This window comes from Nilaparvata lugens, chromosome 1 (genome assembly GCF_014356525.2).
Source record: "Nilaparvata lugens isolate BPH chromosome 1, ASM1435652v1, whole genome shotgun sequence".
NCBI lineage: Eukaryota > Metazoa > Arthropoda > Insecta > Hemiptera > Delphacidae > Nilaparvata > Nilaparvata lugens.
In genome coordinates, this window is record NC_052504.1 from 59953739 (window position 1) to 59975786 (window position 22048).

Consider the following 22048-nt stretch of genomic DNA (forward strand, 5'->3'; position numbering starts at 1 on the left):
TTTTCGCCTCTGGTGGATCCACTATCTCTTCCATTTGAGTTCGAACGGGCCAATTGCATTCGTCCTCTGCTATCCATGATGGACCTGAGAGCCACAACGGAAAGTTCACAAGCTCAACTGGTGATAAACCTCTAGACAAACAGTCAGCGGGATTTTCAATTCCAGCAACATGCATCCACCTCTGTATACAAGAATCCTGTATTTTTGTGACGCAATTACCAACAAAAGTTTGCCATTTCGCGGATGGAGCATTAATCCAACACAAGGTGACTGTAGAATCAGAGAGTGTGACAATACGAGACACATGACAACATTCACTAATAATAGTGACTACTGAATTCATGAGTTCTGCCAACAAGAGTGCCGCACACAACTCCAAACGAGGTATTGAAACAACTTTAGATGGTGCTACCTTGGACTTTGAACACAATAATACAACTCTTGGCTCCTCGCTCTCATTCTGCGACTCCACATAGATAACTGCACCATAACCAGACAATGATGCATCACAAAAACCAATCAAACTGATGTGAGAATCCTGAAACAAACCAACGTGACGTGGAACAGCAAATTTCAACAATAGAGGCAACTCTTTTTGACAATTCTCCCAAAGAGTGCATATAGACTCAGGCGGCTTCTTGTCCCAATCCACTCCTAATTTCCACAGTTTCTGGACAAGACACTTTAGAAATAATGTAAACGGTGACAAGAGACCAAGTGGATCATAGATACGAGCCATCACTGACAGAATAGAATGCTTAGTAGCAACGACCTCACCTTTCTTGACTGAAAACTGAAACAGATCAGTACTAGGTTGCCAATTCAATCCCACGATAGCCAAGGAGTTGTCTGCTTTGAAATCCTTGTATGAAAACGATTTCTCTTCCTCCGAGAATTTCTCCAACATTGATGATGAATTTGAAGTCCAGTTTGTGAGCGAGAAACCTCCTCCCTCAAACAGCTGCTTGGACTGACGATACAGCTCTGCGGCCTCTGACTCTGTGGCGACAGATGTGACTAAGTCGTCCATGAACATGTATCTTGGTATTCTCGCCTTGGCTGCTGGAAAACGATTTCCATACTCCTCTACAAGCTGGTGGACGGTGCAAAGCGCCAAATATGGAGAGCTTGAAACACCAAAAACAACACAATTGAGCTGATAAATTTCGATTGGATCCTCTGGCGAAAATCTCCACAATACACACTGATAACGACGGCAGGAATCCTCCACTAATATCTGTCGATACATTTGTTTAATGTCGACAGTTAGTGCGATTGGGAACAAACGAAAATTAACTAACAAAACAAAAATGTTAGTCTGCAATTTGGGACCAGCATGAAGAACCTGGTTCAATGACAAACCAGATGATGTTCTGGAACCAGCATCAAATACAATTCGGATGGGCGTGGTAGTGCTGCTTGCTTTCACGATGGTGTGATGTGGTATGTAGTAACCACCTCGGTCTGTCTGATCTGCTACAAACGACATGTGACCCTGACGTAGGTAATCAATCAATATTTCATGATATGAAATACGAGTATTGCTGTCAAGCTCTAGTCGTCTCTCCAAAGTCAGCAGTCTGCGTTCGGCGACAGCATACGAATCTCCCAAGCTGCTGGGCGGCTCCGCAAATGACAAGGCAACAACAAAACGACCAGAATTCACACGATGTACAGACTTCCGAAAATTTACCTCACACTCCAACTCTTCCGGTTTCAGTTGACAGCTTAGTGCAGGGCACGATTCCAACTCCCAAAAACGTTCCACAAAACTATCCAACGATGGACTACTAACGAATTGACTACAGATGGCTGTAAAACAATTCGACACATTCGTTGTTGAAGTGAGAATCGGCACTCTCCCCATCAGAATGTGAACAAAGACACTATTAACAATCATCAATTCGTGCGATTCACCTGTACTAGGACTCCCACATAGCAAGTGAGGAACTAACTCCGCACCAATGATGCCATCTATTCTACTGGGAAGGTAGAATTTCTCATCAGCCAGTGTGAGATTTTCAAGATGATGAAGTTTGGATCTGTCGATTTCACAAGAAGGCAACTTGTTGATGATTTTATCTACCACTGTGGCATCCATCGAAAACTTGATGGTAGGATCCAACTTTGACTGAATCGACACACAAGTACGACCTCGAACTTCACTAGTACCACCACCGAATCCACGAACAACAGTTTTCATGGGCTGGAATGGTAGTCTCAAACGCCGACACAATTTGGCTGTAACAAAATGACACTGACTCCCGGTGTCAACCAAGAAATGAACATCACAAAGCTGATCATTACAATCTCGAGCATGTGCAGTGACGGTCGACAACACACCGGTCGAATTTTCTACATCGTTGGATGTAGAACAACAACTAATAGGTGATGTGCCACCTGCCTTGGAGTTCGACGAGGATGCAACACCTTCATTGGAACTTGATCTGGAAAAGTGCAATAAAGAATGATGAGATTCTCGACATTGAGCACACTGAGTTTTACTACGACAATTTCTACTCAAATGATCCACATCAAGACAACGAAAACAACAAAACTTTCCTTTAATTAAACAATAACGATCCCAAGGAGTCATTTTCAAGAAACTTGCACAATCTACTAACCGATGACCCAGTTTTGAGCACTTCAGACAATTGGGATTTTTACTAGATGCATTGTTAGATGAATCATTAGATTGAACCACAAACACCTTTGATTTATTATCCTTTTAGTGCTCCATATTAAACGATTCAGTCTGTTTCTCATCAGAAGGAAGAGTCTTAATTTGCTTTTCAATGAATTTGACATAATTGGTATAAGTTGGCATAGCCTTGTCACGGACGGCCGATTCAAAATTTCTACGAGAACTTGGATCCAGCAATCTCAAGCCATGATAGAGGAATATCGAGTCTGACAAATCAGTGAGTTGCAATCTCTTCAATGCATTGATTGAACTGCAAAACCCATCCAAAATCGCAATACAACCTGCCTTTGATTCTGATTTTATTGGACGAAATACAAAACTGCTTAAATCCAATGTGTGTGAATTAATCAACAAATTACAAATTTAAATTCATCCAGCCTGGAGGACCATAAAATGTTCTGAACAAAGCTCAGGCTAGAGCTACCAGAGGACTGTAATTTACTATTTAAATAATCAAATACAAACAAGGGGCAAAATTTAATCTTCAATTTGAGCCAGGTTATTTGTACAGTTAAACTCTGCATTAATGAACAATAAAAAAAGAGCAAAAACTTACCAAATTTATTCCAATCTTGACTACTTGCCCTTCGAAGCCTTTATTAGGTGTTCTGGTCAGGTTCAGGGTGGGACGAAATCGGGGAATAGACAGGTTATTGCTTACGGGCTGCCTTCTCGTTGATTCTGTGCTCAACTTGCAGGTCATACACTGTCAAGTTGATTATTTACAAACAACATCAATAGCAATAAAGCTAGCTATTTCCAACAACCAGTTTGGGTATTTATTTATGAATTTATTCATTCATAGAATGAGTGGCTAGTATACAGTACCTTAGGCAGAGACTGAACTATGCATTTGGGTAGTTTTTTCCTGAAAAAACTTTTTAATTTTGATAGCTTGATAGTATACGAAACGAAAAACTGTGAAAAATATCACCAGTAGAAAGCTTATTTTTAGCCTTTGCACAGCCTTAAAAATATTCTATTCTTTATTAGAGAAAAATATTCTTTACAGTAATTGAACTTGACTTATCCCGCCAGAGACAGGTTGCATAATAAAATCTAAATCCCCCCCCCCACTACCATGAAAATTCAATATCATCCTACTACCACTGTCTATACCGGAATTTCTCGGTTCAAATTCTTGCAACTGGGGGATGTAGCCGTTGCCGTCTACAAGAGAAGGGTGAGCAAATGGCTGCTCGGTGATGGCCCGGTGGTTGCAGAGGCTCTGATTCTGCCTCCATACACGTTGAAATTATAGTGGACCAGCAGGTAACCCGTGCTTTGCACTAGGGAAATTTTTTTCATGCGCCGCCGAACAAGATATTTTATTAGTATAAGATTATTGTTACTATAATTTTATCTTTTTATTTTTATTTTCTCATATCAATAAAAATTATTAAGCCATATATCACTGTATTGGATAATATTGTTGGAAGTAAGATGCGAAGAAATGTAATAAAAATTATCAGAACAGTTTTTATTTGGACACGTCCAAGTTTCCTCTCCAATAGGCTACCACTAGGCCTACTGATAAAAACATGATGTCTTCATTCAATTCCAATATCAAAGTCTGTTAACTTATTGATCAAAAAATATGATCAACTGACTTGTCAGTCAATTTCAAAATATATTAATATATTTTCAATGTAAATTATTCCTTGCGAGATGTCACTACTGGTAGCTAGTACCATGTCACTACAAGTGGTCGCCATAGTATATATCTTTGTCTTTTGTGTGCAAAGAGTTTTGGCTCATCACCTTCCTTCACCTTCACGTGGAAAAAGGTTGAGAAGCACTGATCAAAGCCATATGACATTATTGAGCTGATAATATAAAAATGAATAGTTTGTCAGAACAATAATGGCATCGATGAATAATCAAATCTGTATAGTAAGTTTCACTCTATTTTATATAAATATGTTAGTGGAAATAATTGGACGGCATGGTTGCCAATTTTTCCCACCCCCTTCTTTAGTAAATAGAGTGATTGAAATCATCCCAAATACAGAGTGACCACGAGAAACATTTACATTTAAAAAATATAAAAACAATGTTAATTTTTCCAAATACTATTCATTCAACTTGAGTTGAATAGTTGAGTAAGATAGTTGTGAGTATATGTCATTTACTTTATGCAAAAGAGAATTATGTGAGGAAGGTGACGTCTTTCTTCCCTGAGGCAATTGTCTATTCTGACCAGGAAGCTCTCCTGCACTCGTTCCAGTGTATCAACACACCAGTACGTATCGCCGCTTTCAATTCGTCTAAAGTATGAGGATTATGTTGATAAACTTGCTCTTTCAAATTTCCCCACAAATAAAAATCACACTTGTAAAGGTAAAGATCGAGGAGGGCAGTGCACATCTCCAAAAATTTTGAAATCAGAGAGATTCCTGGACAGAATAGAAAATTGCCTCAGGGAAGAAGGACGTCACCTCCCTGACATAATTCTCTTTTGCATAAAGTAAATGGCATATACTCACAACTATCTTACTCAAGTTGAATGAATAGTATCTTGGAAAATTAATATTGTTTTTTAATTTCTAAAATTTAAATGCTTCTCGTGGTCATCCTTTATACCCGATGTAATATTAATAGTTGATTCTCGTATATTATATTCACCAAAAAAGTGAATTTTCATATTAAGATAAAATATTCTCTTAACCCATTAAATGTGTGAATAGCCTGCAAAAAAATGACACCGGTGCGGAGCTAGAAAAGACAAATGATGGAGCTATCTGATTTGTCAAATGACAAAAAATAATAGCAAACCAATGTTAATCAGGTGCTGACCTTATATGACGTGAATCTCACATTATTATTAGTTTAGCGGGAGCCAACAGCAGTGTTCATGCCTGATGTGTTGTAATTTCACAGGTGACCACTTTTGAAAAGTTGACTCAGCGCTAAATAGGCTACCATTCATGGGTTTGAAAGACGCATCCCGGTGATTCAGAATCCACCTGAAGATGTAGGTCCAATCATCTCTCACCATCATCCTTCCAATTACCCATGCATAAGCCTGAAAATTATGTGGACTCAACACTAAGCAAAAAAATGAAACCTTCAAGTGGTGTCTCAAATTACAAGTCTTTTGCTACATATTTTGTCGAAAATAGGAATCGCAGTGAAAGACGTGCCTACTATAGTTACAAAATTCAACTCAGTTTTTTGATATTTCAGCGCTAATTTCCAATGAGATTCAATAAATTTTTACAGTAAGACTCGTCTTTCTGGTACAGTACCCAAATAGGGCCACCATTAAACTATAAATTAGTCAATATTCGTAAAAACAATTTCCCAGTTATTTTAGTATACAGTATGAGCAGAGAAATATTTCCTGCTCATCACTTGAAGTAAGATACTGATGATTACATTTACTTAAAGCCCAGTAATTGTACCGATGATAGCACTGATTAATTTATAAATTATAAAATGAATATAGTCCAGTAAAAATTTACTATTATTTTGTGAATGAAGAAATATATGGTTTATAAAGCACACTCAATAATTAATTTTCCAATACTAAAGTAGGATTCATACTCACTTGAAAATGGCATTTACGTGTCGGATCATGTCGTGAGTAATAAAATAAAGTTTTAAAAAGGGACTTCATTTTTTTTAATTTCCACATAAATACGAGTAGCCTTCACCAAAATAGTTAATGATTATATAATTTATATTTCCAATAAATATGTGTTTTGTGAAATTTGCCATTTCCCCCATAACATAGTTACTGCTGAAAACATTGCTGAGACTTAATAATACAGAAAAATGATGTGAGACAAGAAACATAAATACAAAAACTATTTATAATTCCAAGAATTCCAAGAATTAGATAGAGAATATAGGATTTCATAAAACGATTGATGAAATCGAATGAAGTCAATATTAAAAAAATCGAATAATTAACTTGTATCCAGTCCAAAGTATCAATATTTGTCATTAGGAGTGACAGGCCTGCTATATAATCAAGTTACTAAGTACGGTATAATATAGGCTTACGAATTGGTGCTTGAAAAATATATTTTGATTCAGATTTTCTAATATAATACTGTTTGGATATATAAGAAAAGCCTAGACCCAATGTTTTTTTTTTTTAATACAAAATTTCCTTGTGCTACAGAGTGGCCCAAATACCTCGTATTTTCAGTTCATTATTTTCCAATTTTCAGCTATATATGCTAACTACGGTACCGCAAAATCCAAACATCGGACAGAAAACCTCACTTTTACCTTTTTAAGATAACTTTCAGAAACGTTTAGAGTCAACTTTTGGAAAATTTCAAATAAACTGAAAGCATTCGGAGCTCTCTATCTTCAATGAGTGCTGATTTTTTCAAAAAATGAGTGAAATTTTAAGAAAAAATTAATTTTGATTAATTTTAGTTTTTGATCAACAATATCTACCGATTGCCACAATTTAAATGTAGAGGCCTAATTCAAAATCCCTGTGGGTGAAATTCTGATGTATATAACCTGAGACCAGGTAGAACTAGAACGCTTTATCACCTGCTATAGATTACCAGGCACGCCTGATAACCGATTATTATGCACTTTGAAGTGAAGATTGATGTAATGTGAACATGATCATACTTCGGACATCTCACTTGACTTAATTTTGGATAAACCGTTCTCTTCATTCAGCTACTGTAATCCATTACTCAAATTATAGATAAAACAATGCTCTTTATTTTTTCAGAAAAGCATAATCATAGCTAATTACATTGGCATCACCTTGAGATTTTGCACAACAATAACAATTTAACATAAAGTTAAATTAACTACAAAAGCAGGAATAGATCATTCGAGTTCTTGAAAAAAAAAATCATTTAGAAATGAACATATTACATGATAAAAATAATAAACAAATGTATAGGTCCAAGTGTGTAGAATGAAAAAGGAAGTTATTTTTATTGGTATGAAAAACTCATACCTACTTCAAGTTTTCCACCCTTTAAAGAGAAACATTAGAATAATAATTCTACTTACTGAAAATCATTAGAATGTAGAAATTGAATGGAAGCCTGAATAATTGTATAACTTCAAAGGAATATCGAATACAGAGTATGAATAAATACCATCAATATCAAAGTATAAGCTAACTGTTCATTAGTAATAGACTGTTTTTAAATACGGTACCTAGGTTGTCTGTGAGTTCTATTTCACTGGTAAAGGATATAATAAATGGTGTAACTAGTGTGCTAATATATAGGAAGGCGTCTGAAATAATCAATGAGTTTACTTATTTGAAAGCCGCCAGGATAAATATTTCACTCAATTTGTATTCGTAAAGGCCGCCTAGGTAACTTTATAAGGCTACTTCTGAATAAGTTGGCTAAACTGACTTGATTGAACGAATGATCTATCACTTATTCTTATATGTAGTTATTTAAGTAATTAAGCTCCAGCAAACAAGGTTACCATAGAATAATAAGCGCATAGGGATTGTTTCTCAATTACTTAAAGTATTTTTTCTCAATACATATAGGTACGGTATTGAATAATCTCAATACTATCCCCAAAAAAATCAAGAAATTCTTATTAAGTTTATAATGAGCTTACAACAGTGAGACTTGAAAAAAAATTAAATACCTATGATGATGGGCGTATTAGTTTTTATTCTTTAACTGTAAAGAAAAACTTTTTCTCAAAATTTGTATAAATCTTTATTCATGAATGAAGTAAAATGTTAAGTTGATGAATGATCAAGGTATTGAGAAATTCCACAAAACTTCTGTATGTGTAGTGCTACTTTGAAATTTTAGAATTAGAATATTCATTTCATGATAATAAGGGTGTGATTACAGTCATTATATGCGTATATGAGAAAGTGCTTGTTTAATCTTGAATCCTGCATGAGGCGAAAAACAAAATCTGAAAAGTCTCATTGAAACACATTGTTACTTGCATGTAGCTGCTCACACTGAACGCAACCTCCGTTCAAAGCGTGCACTTGCAGGTTGCGTTTAGTTTGAGTATTCCTATTGCTCTTTCAAGATTTTTGTTTCTCACTTGCACTTATCTACTGTTCTTGAAATCTGTATGCACCATTACACTGATTAACCTTTTTTTGATCCATCCAATAATTTACTGTATGTAATAATTATATAAAATAAGATTCTGAATGCATCAAAATTAGTGTTTCCTTTCTCTCTATCAAGCAATTTTCAATCTAAAGGAAAATCCAGAAACTGTGCTCAACCACATGAATAACTTTTTCACAAATGTAGGTGAAGAAATGGCGGAGACAATAATAGATTCCTTGAGAAAACCACTTGACCAAATCATATCCCAATATAAACCTGTTACAATAAATCTACACTCCATCTACTTTCACCCAGTAACTGGAGATGAGCTTCTTAAAGCTATTAGTAGTTTGCGAAATGACAGTGCTCCAGGACTTGATGGAATCAATAATAGAACATTGAAGTCGATAAAAAATGTAATTGTAAAACCATTAATTCACATATTTAATTTAAGTCTGTCGGAAGGAATTTTTCCAAAAGCTATGAAAGAGACATGTGTTAGACCATTACATAAAGAAGGCGACAAAACAAATGCCACCAATTACAGGCCTATTTCACTTATAAGCAATATGTCCAAGATTTTGGAAAAACTGGTAAAGAAACGTCTTGTGAATTACATGGAAAAAACAACTTACTATCTAGGAATCAATTTGGCTTTTGTGAGGGGAGGAGTACAGAAGATGCGGTATTAGAATTGTCAAATTTTGTCACAGATAAGCTAGAAAATAACAAAAAATGTGCAGCAGTGATCCTGGACCTAGCAAAAGCTTTTGACACTGTTAATCACAGTTTGCTGCTGAAGAAATTAGAAGCCATGGGAATTAGAGGAGTTCCTCTAGAATGGTTTAGATCATACCTCTGAGATCAGAAAGTCAAGGTTGAAGAACATCCCAGTTCAGAGGAAACGATGAAGTTTGGGATTCCCCAAGGAACAGTTCTTGGACCAATTCTGTATTTGGCATATGCAAATGAGCTATGTTCAATTAAGATAAGAGGAAGAGTAATAGCTTTTGCTGATGATACGTGTGTACTATTTGAAGGAAACACCTGGGAGAAATTTTTAATCTGGCACAGGAAGAATTGATGAAAGTCGATAAATGGTTGAGAGAGAATTTGCTTACTGTAAATGCGACAAAAACGAAATTTTTAGCCTTTTCTCTGACAGAACGGACGAGACCACCGGATTCTTCAATAATCCTGCATCACTGTGGAAGCACCAACAACCCTTGTGATTGCCCTTCAATTCAAAAAGTCAATAAAATAAAATATTTAGGAACAATAGTGGACAACAAATTCAAATGGGACAAGCACATTAATCTATCAATTACCCGGATCAGGAAGCTTCTCTACAAATTCTATCAACTCCGTAAAATCCTCAACTATGAGACATTAAAAACTGTTTATTTTTCTTTAGTGCAATCAATTTTAATAAGATACGTCATAACTATCTGGGGAGCTACGAATTTTATACATGTTGAACCTCTCTATAAACTTCAAAAACGAATACTAAAAATAATAGGCTTCAAGGAGAATCAATTCCCCACGAACATTCTTTTCAAGGACAGTAATGTACTGAGTGTAAGACAGGCTACCATCACGCGAATGATGAGAAACAACGAACACATAAGACTGGCAGATCATAACCATCGAACAAGGCAGAGAAACACGAATTTTATAGTACCAAGGATGAACACTACATTTGGACAAAGAAACTACATATATTTGGGACCAAAAATTTACAATTCAATACCAAGTTACATTAGGGAAGAATTTATTCAATAGACACAGGTTCAAGAAAAGTTTATTTTCCTGGTTGGTTGATATTGGAGTGGAAAATTGTGAAAATTTAGTTGGACTGTGAATATAGAAACTATTTATTCTTCATTCTTTTCTTTACTGTTTTTCATTTTTTCTTAAAATCAACTCTCTTATTATTATCCTTAATAGAACATTAATATTTATCTACTAATTCCATAATTTTGTTTGTATTATGAATTTTCACTAATTTTATTATAAAAAACTTTAATCCGATATCAGTGAATGAAGTTTGTAAATAGTAACTTAATTATAACACGCAATAAGCAACTAATTACTTATACCCCAACACATATAATTCATAGTGTGGTGTATATTTTTTATTCATTGGAATTATAATTTATTCATTGTTGAAACAACGCCGATTTATGTAGTTACATTACAATACTATATTATTAATATTCTAATATTGCATTCAATCTTCATTGTAATTAAGTTTTCATAATATGTGAAATTTGTTGCATAATTAGCTGCTATACTGTAATTTATTGTAAATTCGTGTATGAACCAGAATATATTGTAACTTACTTGAATAAATAAATAGATTCTAAGAAAAAAATTCTAAACTTATAATAATTATGCAACTCTGGTTTGCGCACAGGTATTTTTTCTCATGCAGCCCATTTTCTAAATATTAAGGCTTAGTGTATTCATGAGGTTGTTTTTATTCTTTGTTGTTGTTTTTTATTGAAAATGAGTATATAAGATTATTACTTTGTTGAGTACATTTTTTTTTTAAATATATTTTTTGTCTGTCAATAATTCAAATTCCTAATAATATTGCCGCCAAAAGCCATTCACCAATAGTACTTATTCTGTGCCAATAGACAGTAAGAACTATTATGGCAACACTGACTTCAGTATATTATATTATTCATATCCATCTCTCGATACTTCGGAGATAATCAAGTAAATGTATGAATCTTTCAAGTCTTACTGGATATGAAATTGAAATTATATTCTGATTGCAGTTGTTAATAACAATTATTGTAAGGTATATTTTTTGTTGACGTTTGTGATTAGTGACCGGGTGTCAAAAACAGCTGACTCAAAGCAGTTCAGCTGCTGACGCCACGTTGTATTTTGTAGTTCGGTTAGGTGTTTCGGTGATGTTGCTGTTGGAACAATTAAAATAGAGTTTAATCGAGTTAAAAGAATAACTGGTAAATAATATTTATGTATTTTAATATCGCTTTAAATTGAAAATCATTGAAAACTCTTGTGTCTATTTGATTAAATATTTGTGATAAGATTTGTTACTTAGCTTTTAGTTACAAATTCACTTCAATCATAACGTACGTTCCACAATTTTCAATAAGGTTTTTATAGATCATGCGTAAAGTACATATCAAAGACACTTAATTATAAGAACTTTAACTCAAATAAATTATTTATGAATAAATTAAGTAGATGGAATGTAATGTATTGCTGGGTAGTATAGGCCTATTATATTACGGTACCTATCATTCTAAAAATTATAGGTTAGGTATGTCACATACAAAATTAAAGAATGAAGAAAAACACATTTTTATATTGAAAATTCATTTTTGATCGTTAAAAATGGAGTTTTCACTCTAAAAATTGCACCCAGCACTAAAAATTGGATATTGCACTTTTTATATTGCTTGAAAGTAATATCGTAGTTTTGCCGGGTCCTCGTTATTATACGACACAAACACAACAGATTACCTATATGAAATATCTCAACTTGTATCTAAGTTACCATAACATTAGTTATTTTTATTTTGTAATAAGTATGTTTTATTAATGAAATTCCTATTTTTTATGTCGATGGAGATGTCTCAAGATTTCTTGACTGAAGTAGCACCTAACCTATAATTCCCATTACATAGTCATTCATTAGATCATATATATTTCGACACATCTCTCATAAAATATATGATCAAATCTTTAATATGCAGTGGTGCTAGTATATTCGTGCAAAAAATATTGATCGTATAACTTAACTATTGGTTTTAGATCAAGATGAAAGTCAAGGAGTTGGATCGAACAGTAACTTTAGCATGGTCACCTAAAGAACAACATCCTGTACTTCTAGCTACAGGCACCGCCGCTCAACAACTTGATGCCTCTTTCAGTACTTCCGCATCATTGGAATTATATGGACTGAACCTATCAGAGCCTGGCCTCGATTTGGAATTGAAAGCCACTACAGCAAGTCAAGCTAGGTACTCAGTTTAACTCGATTTAACCTGGAAGGCATAGACAATGGTCATTGTTTAGGCTTGTACTGTAAATTCAATTTTTTGTGAAGCTTTGAAATAACATTCTAAATAATTTAAACTACAAACAAACGCAAATTTAGAAACATAAACAAATGAACAAGTAGATTAGAACGAGATAGGAACAATAAGAAATAGAACATCGATTATGAACTCTCCAACACAATGTCTCATTTAGATATCACTGAGCTTATTCAACTCAAACTGTTGAAATGTTACAAGTAACTGCTTGAAATGCTGTCACTGTCAATAAAATAACTTTTTGTAAGAAAAAGCAAAGAGTCCATTTAAGCTGCATTCTTCTTGATGGATTTCACTTTTCAATTTAGACAAAACTAGTAGTCTAATGTAATCAATCTTCATGTTTATTATCTTATTGTAACTGAATTATTTTGTACAAACTTGTAATTCTATGAGGGAATAAATTAATCCCAAATTATATTTGTTCTCGCTTGCTGCAACTCATGAGTAGTGTTGCACATTTTTATATTGATGAGTTTTGGTTGTTGATGCAGGTTCCATCGGATAGTGTGGGGTGGCTGGAACTGGCGAGGTGATGGCGGGGCAGGGGGTGTGATCGTGGGAGGCTGCGATGGAGGCCGACTGCAGATCTACAATGCGGCCAAACTGCTCGCTGGCGAGGAATCCCTGCTGGCCGTGCGAGACACGCACACAGGCCCCGTCAGAGGGCTCGATTTCAATTCATATCAGGTAGGCCTCGATGATTCTTTCAACATACAAACCTTCACTTTGACGTATGAAGCTTGGCAATCCATCCCCGTGCTGCGGCGAGAACGGAACAACGATGCGGTGTTATGTGTCTTAACACCCTGAATACCTTGTTTTCGTTTTTCCAGCAGCACTCCAGATACTCGGCCGTGTGGGCTCAAGTGCATCCTGAACTTGATGTAACCGTTAACAGTTGATAATTTCTATTAGGTAGGCCTACTAGGTTTTAATCTCTTATTTAAACCTTTATCTTTACGTGTGTCATCATCATTCTAATACTCCTACACACAGGCGTAAAGTCTTATAGGGTTGATCCGCCTACAAATTAATTTTTCTGTTTGGGCTGCTCTTAATTACCAAGAAGTAAAAATAGAAATCCAAGTACCCGTTTTTAATTTTTATTCACATCATGCTTCAACATGATGTCATTTTCATACTCGCTTGAAAATGACAATGTTGAAACATGTTTACAAGTAAACATTTTAAAAAAGTGTAATAAGATTTATATTTTTATGTTTATGTTTATTTCTTGATAGTCTTCTAGGGGTATTCTTGTTATATTAATACGATTAAAATTGATTATAAAGTTCATTTCGGAGAATAAAAAGTGATTTGATTTCAATAAATGTGTGAATAAGGATGATTTTGTAGTTCAATTCAGAAAAAACCCTCTCTACTACACTATTTTCAATTATCAATTCTGTTGAGTAATTGCCTAAGTTAACATTGTTATTTTTATATCGTAAACTTGTTGAAAAAAGAAGATTTAATAGGTGCTAAGCCTAATCTATATAATAAGAGAGAGTAGGGTTGTGTTTGTTCCCATCAAAACATGTCAACTTGTGGATTGCATACCGGGATTGCATAACGGGAATGATTTAGATATTCAAATTGTGCACATAGATTCTAAAAATATCAATCTCGTGCACCTTGAAGCCCGAATTTTAATTTTGCTCCCAGATTTTTCAGAATTAATGTTAAAATTCAATTCATGGGACATGAATTCATAACTATGTTAATATAGAACTATAACCTAGAGCAAGGTACCTAGAATACGTATTCTAGGTACATTGATCTAGAGAAACTACCTCTTCGAAACAGATGGTTAAAATTGGTAACTAAATCAATAGTCAGTCCAATTTTGTCAGGTTGACATCAAGTTGAGGAAGGTTTCTGAACAAGATTTGAGTTATATCACTTTTGTTATTATGTTAGTATCAAGTTATGATGTGTTAGTATCAAGAATTTATCTTTACTATAATAAAGGAAAGAACTGGCTTATACACATACGGGATATGAAAATTATGTTTGACGCATCATCACGTCTAAACTACTGGACTGAATTCAACTTTAAATTTTGCATACAGTTTCTTAATTAACTGAGGATGGTTCTATGCCAACTTCAAACTCTACAATATTCCACTCAGTCAAGTTTTCAGTTTGTCAAGTTTCAAAATGGTCCCTTGGGTTACCTGCTAGTCTATACTATAATAAAGTAAAGAACTGGCTTATACACGTACGGGAAAGGAGAATAATGCTTGACGCATCAACACGACTGAACTACTGGACTGATTAACTTGAATTCTGCATGTAGATTCTTAATTGACTGAGGATGGTTGGTTATAGGCCAACTGTCAATTCTTCAAAATTTTATTACGTCAAGGTTTCAGTTTGTCAAGTTTTCATAAACCTTTTCAAGTTAAAATGACCCTTGCGGAACACAGGTCCGTAATAATTGTTGGAAGATGAAAACATTATTTATCATACTGAGGTCCACGTTATAATGACAGTGGAGTAAGATAGGAGAACAGCGTTGCCTTGCCACTGCTTTCTATGGAGGATAGCTGATACCGGTATATCTGATGTAGTATGAACTGTTCATCTTGTTTCAAATATTAGAAATTATATTTTATTCGTCAATAAGAAATATTTCTCAATGATTAAATGATAAATTTTCACAATTGAGATAAAATATTTTGTTAATTAATTATATTTTCCTACAGTTACCTTGAAAAGTGACCATTCCTGCACTGATTACAGAACGCAAAGAATCACTTTTCCGCTCTAGTGCGCAAAGTATTACTTTGCGTACTCTTAATACTTAGCGCATTATCTTGCAGCCATCCCAATCAGCTGTTGACATTGTTGGCGTGTATTTTGAATGCGAATTTGTTCTATCTATATTTTTTCTGATTTTCAAATAAATAAAAATGAGAACTCATTAAATTATACATTATGAATATTTTTGATTATTCATTATTTAAAATGATATTTTTTTCATTCATAAATTGATTGGTTGAAAAATTATTTAGAAATTAAGATTTACTCAAAATTATTCAAATTTTCAAATCAATTTCATTTTTAATTTGAATAAATTATCGATTATTAATTTTCAATAGGGTTATCAAGTTTAAATAAAATAAATAAAAGTTGTTATTAATAACAAGATTATACAGACAAACATTTGATGGATTTCAGCAATCATTTTACCCATAATCAACCACTTCTCATATTCAATAGTAACTGTAGGACAAATTTAATGTGAAATACGTGAGCACAGTTCCTCTGCTGCACTCAAGAAGCCATTCCGCCCTCGCCTACGGCTCGGCGACGTTTCTTTCGGTGCAGCAAACTGTCACTTGCGCACTAGTTGCACAAATATTCTACATTGTTGAAAAACGATCTGGCTGCCGATAACGCTATTTGCTTTGTCGAATAACAGACAAATATAGTAACACAAATACTAATCAAATACCATTATAACGTGCATCTCACTATAGCATAATTCATCCCATACTTTGTGTAAAATAAGTTGAGACTTGGCCCTCCATCCGAAGAAATTACATGGTTGCCAATTCGTGTAAAATTGCTACTTTCTCAAATTTCCAATTCAACGTCAGAATTGGATGTAGAATATCATCCCCGATATCCTAGTAGTGCTAGAAAAGATCCAGATTTGAAGGATTAAAAGGAAATTTAACTTTTATGATAAAATTGGAAACATCGCAAAAATTTGTTTTTCTTTTGAATATCACTTCTCTCAGAATCATGGGGCGTCGTAATGCAAAATAATTTTATATCATATTAACGGAGAGAATGTCTCCTTTCTATTGGTGTCCGGATAATTTTTATCCGTCCAATAGTTATCTTTTAATTAATGATTATGTTCGTCAATGTTGAGACATTTCAAGCAGAAAACATGAAATTCTCGACATGCTGGAAACGTTTTTTTTTTTCAAAAGATAAGTGGGTGGTGAAAGCGAGAAAGTTTCTCAGAAATACTTGAAACTATTTTTTCAATTGTCAAGTCGTAGTCGGAAGATCGTATTTTGGTCTCCAATGAATTTTAAAGTTCAGAGAGCGGCTGCATGGTATGCATTGTGTACCAAATTGTATGCTAAAAGCTGGACATTTACGAGATATTTGACTGAATATTATTTGAAACGTAAGCAGCTGATTGCCTCTAGAAAGGCTGTAATGAAACACTGCTTGGTTTATTCGAAGCGAGGTTGTCATTTTCACTATTTATAATCATGTGGCTTGCAGTTTATGAATTTTTCAATCGTTCTGTATTTTGTTTTTGTTGATCCCAGCTATTGATAGCCTATGGTGGCACACTATTCAGCCGCTATCCTTGACTTTGAAACTCCTGAGAGGCCAAAATACGTTGTTCCGAGTACGTTTGACCATTGGAAAAATAATTTCAATTATTTCTGAGAAACTTTCTCGCTTTCACCACCTACTTCTATCTTTTGAAACAAAAAAGTTTCTAGCATGTCGAAAATATCATGTTTTCTGCTCGTAATGTCTCGACATTGACGAACATAATCATTAATTAAAAAGTAACTATAGGTCGGATAAAAATTATCCAGACACCAATAGAAAGGAGACATTCCCCCGTTAATTTGATATGAAATTATTACGCATTACGACGCCCCATGATTCTGAGAAGTGATATTCTGAAGAAAAAAATTTTTCCAATTATATCAAAAGTTGAGTTTCCTTTTGATCCTTCAATCCTGAAACTTTTCTAGCACTACTAGGATATCGGGGATGATATTCTACATCCAATTCTGACGTTGAATTGGAAATTTGAGAAAGTTGCAATTTTACAAGATTTGGCGACCATGTAATTTCTTGGGATGGAGGGTCAAGTCTCAACTTATTTTACACAAACTATAACCCTTCCTAATATACTGAGTTGTCAAGCGTTTCAGCTTTATTTGTTATTGATTAATATAATAAATTATTCCATAATTACTCATGTATGAATCTTAGAGTAATTAAGCTATAACCTTCTACTGGTTTAAGGTTATAGCTTATTTATGCTACAAATCCAACCGCTAATATTTATATCCAGGTTTTCAAATGTGAATTTTGATTTGTTTCAGACGAATTTGCTAGCTTCCGGAGCATCCGAAAGTGAAATATTTATTTGGGACTTGAATAATACTAACACACCTATGACACCTGGTGCTAAATCACAACCCAATGATGACGTTCTGTGGCTTGCATGGAACAAACAAGGTGATACTTCTCATCATTGTTTATTATTGAACTCGTATAGCAGTTTATTTAAAGTTTAGCAGTGATTAATTTATACCTTTGACATTACAACAATATTTCCGACGGCATGTGTAAATATGCTGTTGGTATTAGATGAGACTAAGACTTTCTTATAATGTATCCTTCTCCACGGCTTCTCATTGAAACTTTGAAGGTTTTATTGAGTAAAAATCTTTCTACGAATATAAATATATTTTTAAGCTAAAAATACTGTATTGTAAATATCAATTATATATAAAACTAAGTCTTAGGGTAATCGTCCACTGGAACCGTATTCAACAATGAAACATGCTCTTGAACCAAACTTATCAACTTTTCATTGTCCATAGTTACAACTTTATAAAACAGAACAACTTCAAAAAACAAAAACAAGCGAAACTGTGAAACAATTTTAGGTTAGGAACACTTTGTTGTCTCAGCTCGACTAGTTACCTCTGCCGGATAGAGCCGGAAAATCTCATTCAATTCGGATCGAAAAATTGATCGGCCGGAGACGGCTGTGTACGTTATCGGCTGGGTCGTTAGGTCGCGTTCGGTAGTTTTCGGCCGATGCTAGTTCGGACGAAAAAGATTCTAGTGGACGGCCCACCTAAGGCATTCATATACAGGGTGTCACAGATAAGGTGTAAACCCCGGCTACAATAGATTCTACATGCAATTTGCAACAAAAAATGTTCAGTAAAATTTTCTCCTAATGACCTTCGTTTTCGAGATATATCGATTTTTCGATATTTTTCAAGTAGGCGTACTTCCAGTCATTAAATCGTCAATATCTCAAGAACCATTGGTCTTAAGTGAATTTTAAGGACATCGTTGAAAAGAGGACAAAATTTCACATTGATTTGAAGTATAAAACATGCCAAAGTCGATTATTGAGTAGTATTTTTTAGTGGTCAAAGTTGAAAAAGAGTGATTTTTGAAGTTTTTTTGAAAACTTCAGACACATTTTTCTTGATTTTTTTCCACGGTAACAATATTTTTCCAATAATGAAAAAACTTTGCCATTTTATAAACTATCGAATGAGTATAAATTTTCCAGGAAAATTTCAAAACTAGAGTGTAAAAAAATTAAAATTTTCAAGAAGAGCACCCTAAAGTCATCTTTTCGTTGTTTTAAATTCATACCATTGAGATTCAATTGAGTGAGAAGAAAAAATCAATCTGTTCATTAATCAGCTGCTCTGATAGAATAAAAAGTTTTTCTAATGCTCACCCAACAATAGAGACAATTCTCGCAATCATTGTATGAAAAGTAACGTGCTTCCAGTCGGTCAATAATGATGTCTTTCCAGTCAATAGTCAAGTTTTCCCAGTTCGTTCGTTTGTGTTCCTGAGTTATTAAGTCTAGTTTTTTCATGAGTGTTTGATTTTTCCAATTCACTATTTCAGTTTTGTTGTTTTCTGTTTCCAAGTTTATATTTTAGTTAAAGTATTGTTTTCGAGTGTAGTTTGTTTGAGTTTTTTTTTAGTTTATTAGTATGATAAGTCTTTTTTTACTCAAGTTCAATAAGTTATCAAGTGTCCGTGTTTATTATCGTTATCAACATGAAATTCTCCACAATTGAGTATACAGACATGCTATTGGTATATGCAGAATGTGCATACGACTCAAAAGAGGCGGAGAGACTTTACAGAAGACGCTTCCCTCATCGACAACATCCTTCTTACATCACCTTTTCAAGATTGATGCAAAGATCTAGGAATGGAAGGGGTGTTGGGGTAGCTGATAGACGCGAAAAACCTGCTCCAATGATTGAAGCTTCAAATGATCGTGTTGTACAATATTTTGAGGAAAATCCACGTTCCAGCATTCGGCGGGCGGCTGGAATACTAGATGCTTCGAAGACTACAATACAAAGAGTACTGAAAAAAATAATCTAAGGCCGTTTCATGACACTTCAGTACAGGACTTGAGTAATGCTGATTTTGAAGCGAGAATAAGATTTTGTGACTGGATCCTTGCTGAACGTATTCCGGAAATTTTATGGTCGGATGAAAGCTCATTCACAAGAAGTGGTGCTGTGAATTTCCATAATATGCATACGTGGTCAGTTGAAAATCCACTTACACCACGACCTCATCGTTTCCAGAAACAATTCTCAGTGAATGTTTGGGCTGGTATTGTTGGCGAGTATGTCATTGGACCTCATTTTTTTCCAAGAAGGTTAAATTCAGAAATTTTCCATAACTTTCTTATGAATGAGCTTCACGAGCTGCTCGAAGACGTGCCTCTTGATTTGAGGCGGATTATGTGGCTGCAACTGGATGGCTGACCGTCCCATTTCGGAAGAAATGTACGGGGGTGGTTGGATAATAATTTCCCTGGGCGGTGGATTGGCAGAGGTGGACCAGTGAGTTGGCCACCGCGATCACCCGACCTCACACCTATGGATTATTACTTTTGGGGAGTAATAAAGAACAAAGTCTATTGTGAACCTGTGAATAGTAGAGAGGAGTTGATACAAAGAATCCAATTAGCATTCGATGACGTCAGAACGAGGCCCAACGAAGTCAGACGGGCAAGTGGGAGTATCTTGCAACGTAGTAGAAGGTGCAGAGAGAATAATGGAGGATATTTTGAATTTCGTTGAATACAGTATATCAATTTTATTTAATCAATGGACAATGATTATTCATATGGACTATATCCACAATACTTCCAATTGATGTTAATGATTCATGATAATTTTAGAATAAAAATTTTAAAAAATTAACTAATTTATTTTTAACCTTCTAATATTCAATGTAGGCCTATGTTTAGGCTGGGACAGATAATAAGAGTTATTGAGAGCACAAAACAGGTAGGCCTATCATTAGGCCACAGAGAATACTACATGACATGATAATTATTATATTCAGGTATTTTTTAAGCAAATCAAAATCTTCACTTTACTTCGGAAAGCACTCATGCAATTGCCTTGGAATTTTTGTTTGTTAACCTCACGATGATCACCATCCAGGATCATACAAATATTCTCCAAGTGGTTCTTAGCCTTCTTATATCAATAATTTTTTTCAAATAGTAATAATAACCTATATTCTTCTCAGTAATACAGTTTTGAATTTCGATTTATTTTACAAAACTTTGGTGGAACGTACTGTGTTGTCACCATTATGTGTACTGTGCATTTTTAATAATGTTCAATATTTTGACTATTTGCAGTGCAACATATACTCGCTTCAGCATTTGCCACCCGGTGCGTGGTCTGGGATCTTCGCAAAAATGAACCGATTATGAAGTTGAGCGACAGCAATTCAAGAGTAAGTTACAGTTCATTTTAATAAAACCCAACATTTTTAATGGAAAATAGTTCACGTGTTGTAATGTTGGAGTCAGTTTCATAGGAAAAAATCATAAAAAAGTTTTTGTTCTCTCTTTGTTATTTTTACAAAGGTTATAAGACGTGACAACGTCTTATAAATTGGTTTGCCGGGTGACACTTCAAGAAACTGCGTTACGCGCTCACAATGAGAGCGAGTGAGAGCGTTTGTTTCGGTTCACGGTCGTCTGGAAAGAGCACGAATAGGAGCAGTGGTGAGCAACGCAGCAGCAACCCAGCAGCCCGAAGGAATTCACCTGGAGAGAGAGTGAAACGGAGCAGTCAACCTGCGCAGGCGCCGCAAGCAATCTCCTGTGACTGCGCCACGTTCAGTACTTCCTACTATACGAATGAATATTCACATTAAAATTATTTTACCACTCAAAGTCGTTGTCACGTAAAACTTTCGCCCGTATACCGACTTTACAGGCAACCAGAGAATGTACCTAGTTTTAGCCTACATCTACCAATGTAGATGTACATTTACCGATGTAGACTTTAAACATTGTTTATTATTTTCTTCAAAAAACAGACTTTCTCTCAAATTTAACGTATTCAACTAACAATAATCACAATTACCCTTATCATTTAGATGTTCTATTTTGTTTGTCTACTTTTCTCGTTCTATTTACAAAACAG

At 34.6% G+C, this 22048-nt stretch overlaps 1 protein-coding gene across 4 annotated transcripts in view; it reads left to right on the forward strand.

Moving 5' to 3' along the window:
* The first annotated feature begins 11558 nt into the window (after positions 1–11558).
* Positions 11559–22048, forward strand: part of LOC111053696 (protein transport protein Sec31A) — a 57057-nt gene continuing 46567 nt past the window's right edge. For 3 of the 4 annotated variants that reach the window (XM_039438345.1, XM_039438359.1, XM_039438352.1), the window contains exons 1-5: positions 11559–11714; positions 12532–12740; positions 13310–13505; positions 17915–18050; positions 21253–21350. In XM_039438345.1, coding sequence (XP_039294279.1) covers positions 12538–12740; positions 13310–13505; positions 17915–18050; positions 21253–21350 — 633 coding nt within the window. In that variant the 5' untranslated portion in view covers positions 11559–11714; positions 12532–12537. The remainder of the gene's footprint in view (positions 11715–12531; positions 12741–13309; positions 13506–17914; positions 18051–21252; positions 21351–22048) is intronic. The other variant, XM_039438367.1, reaches the window with a different exon arrangement.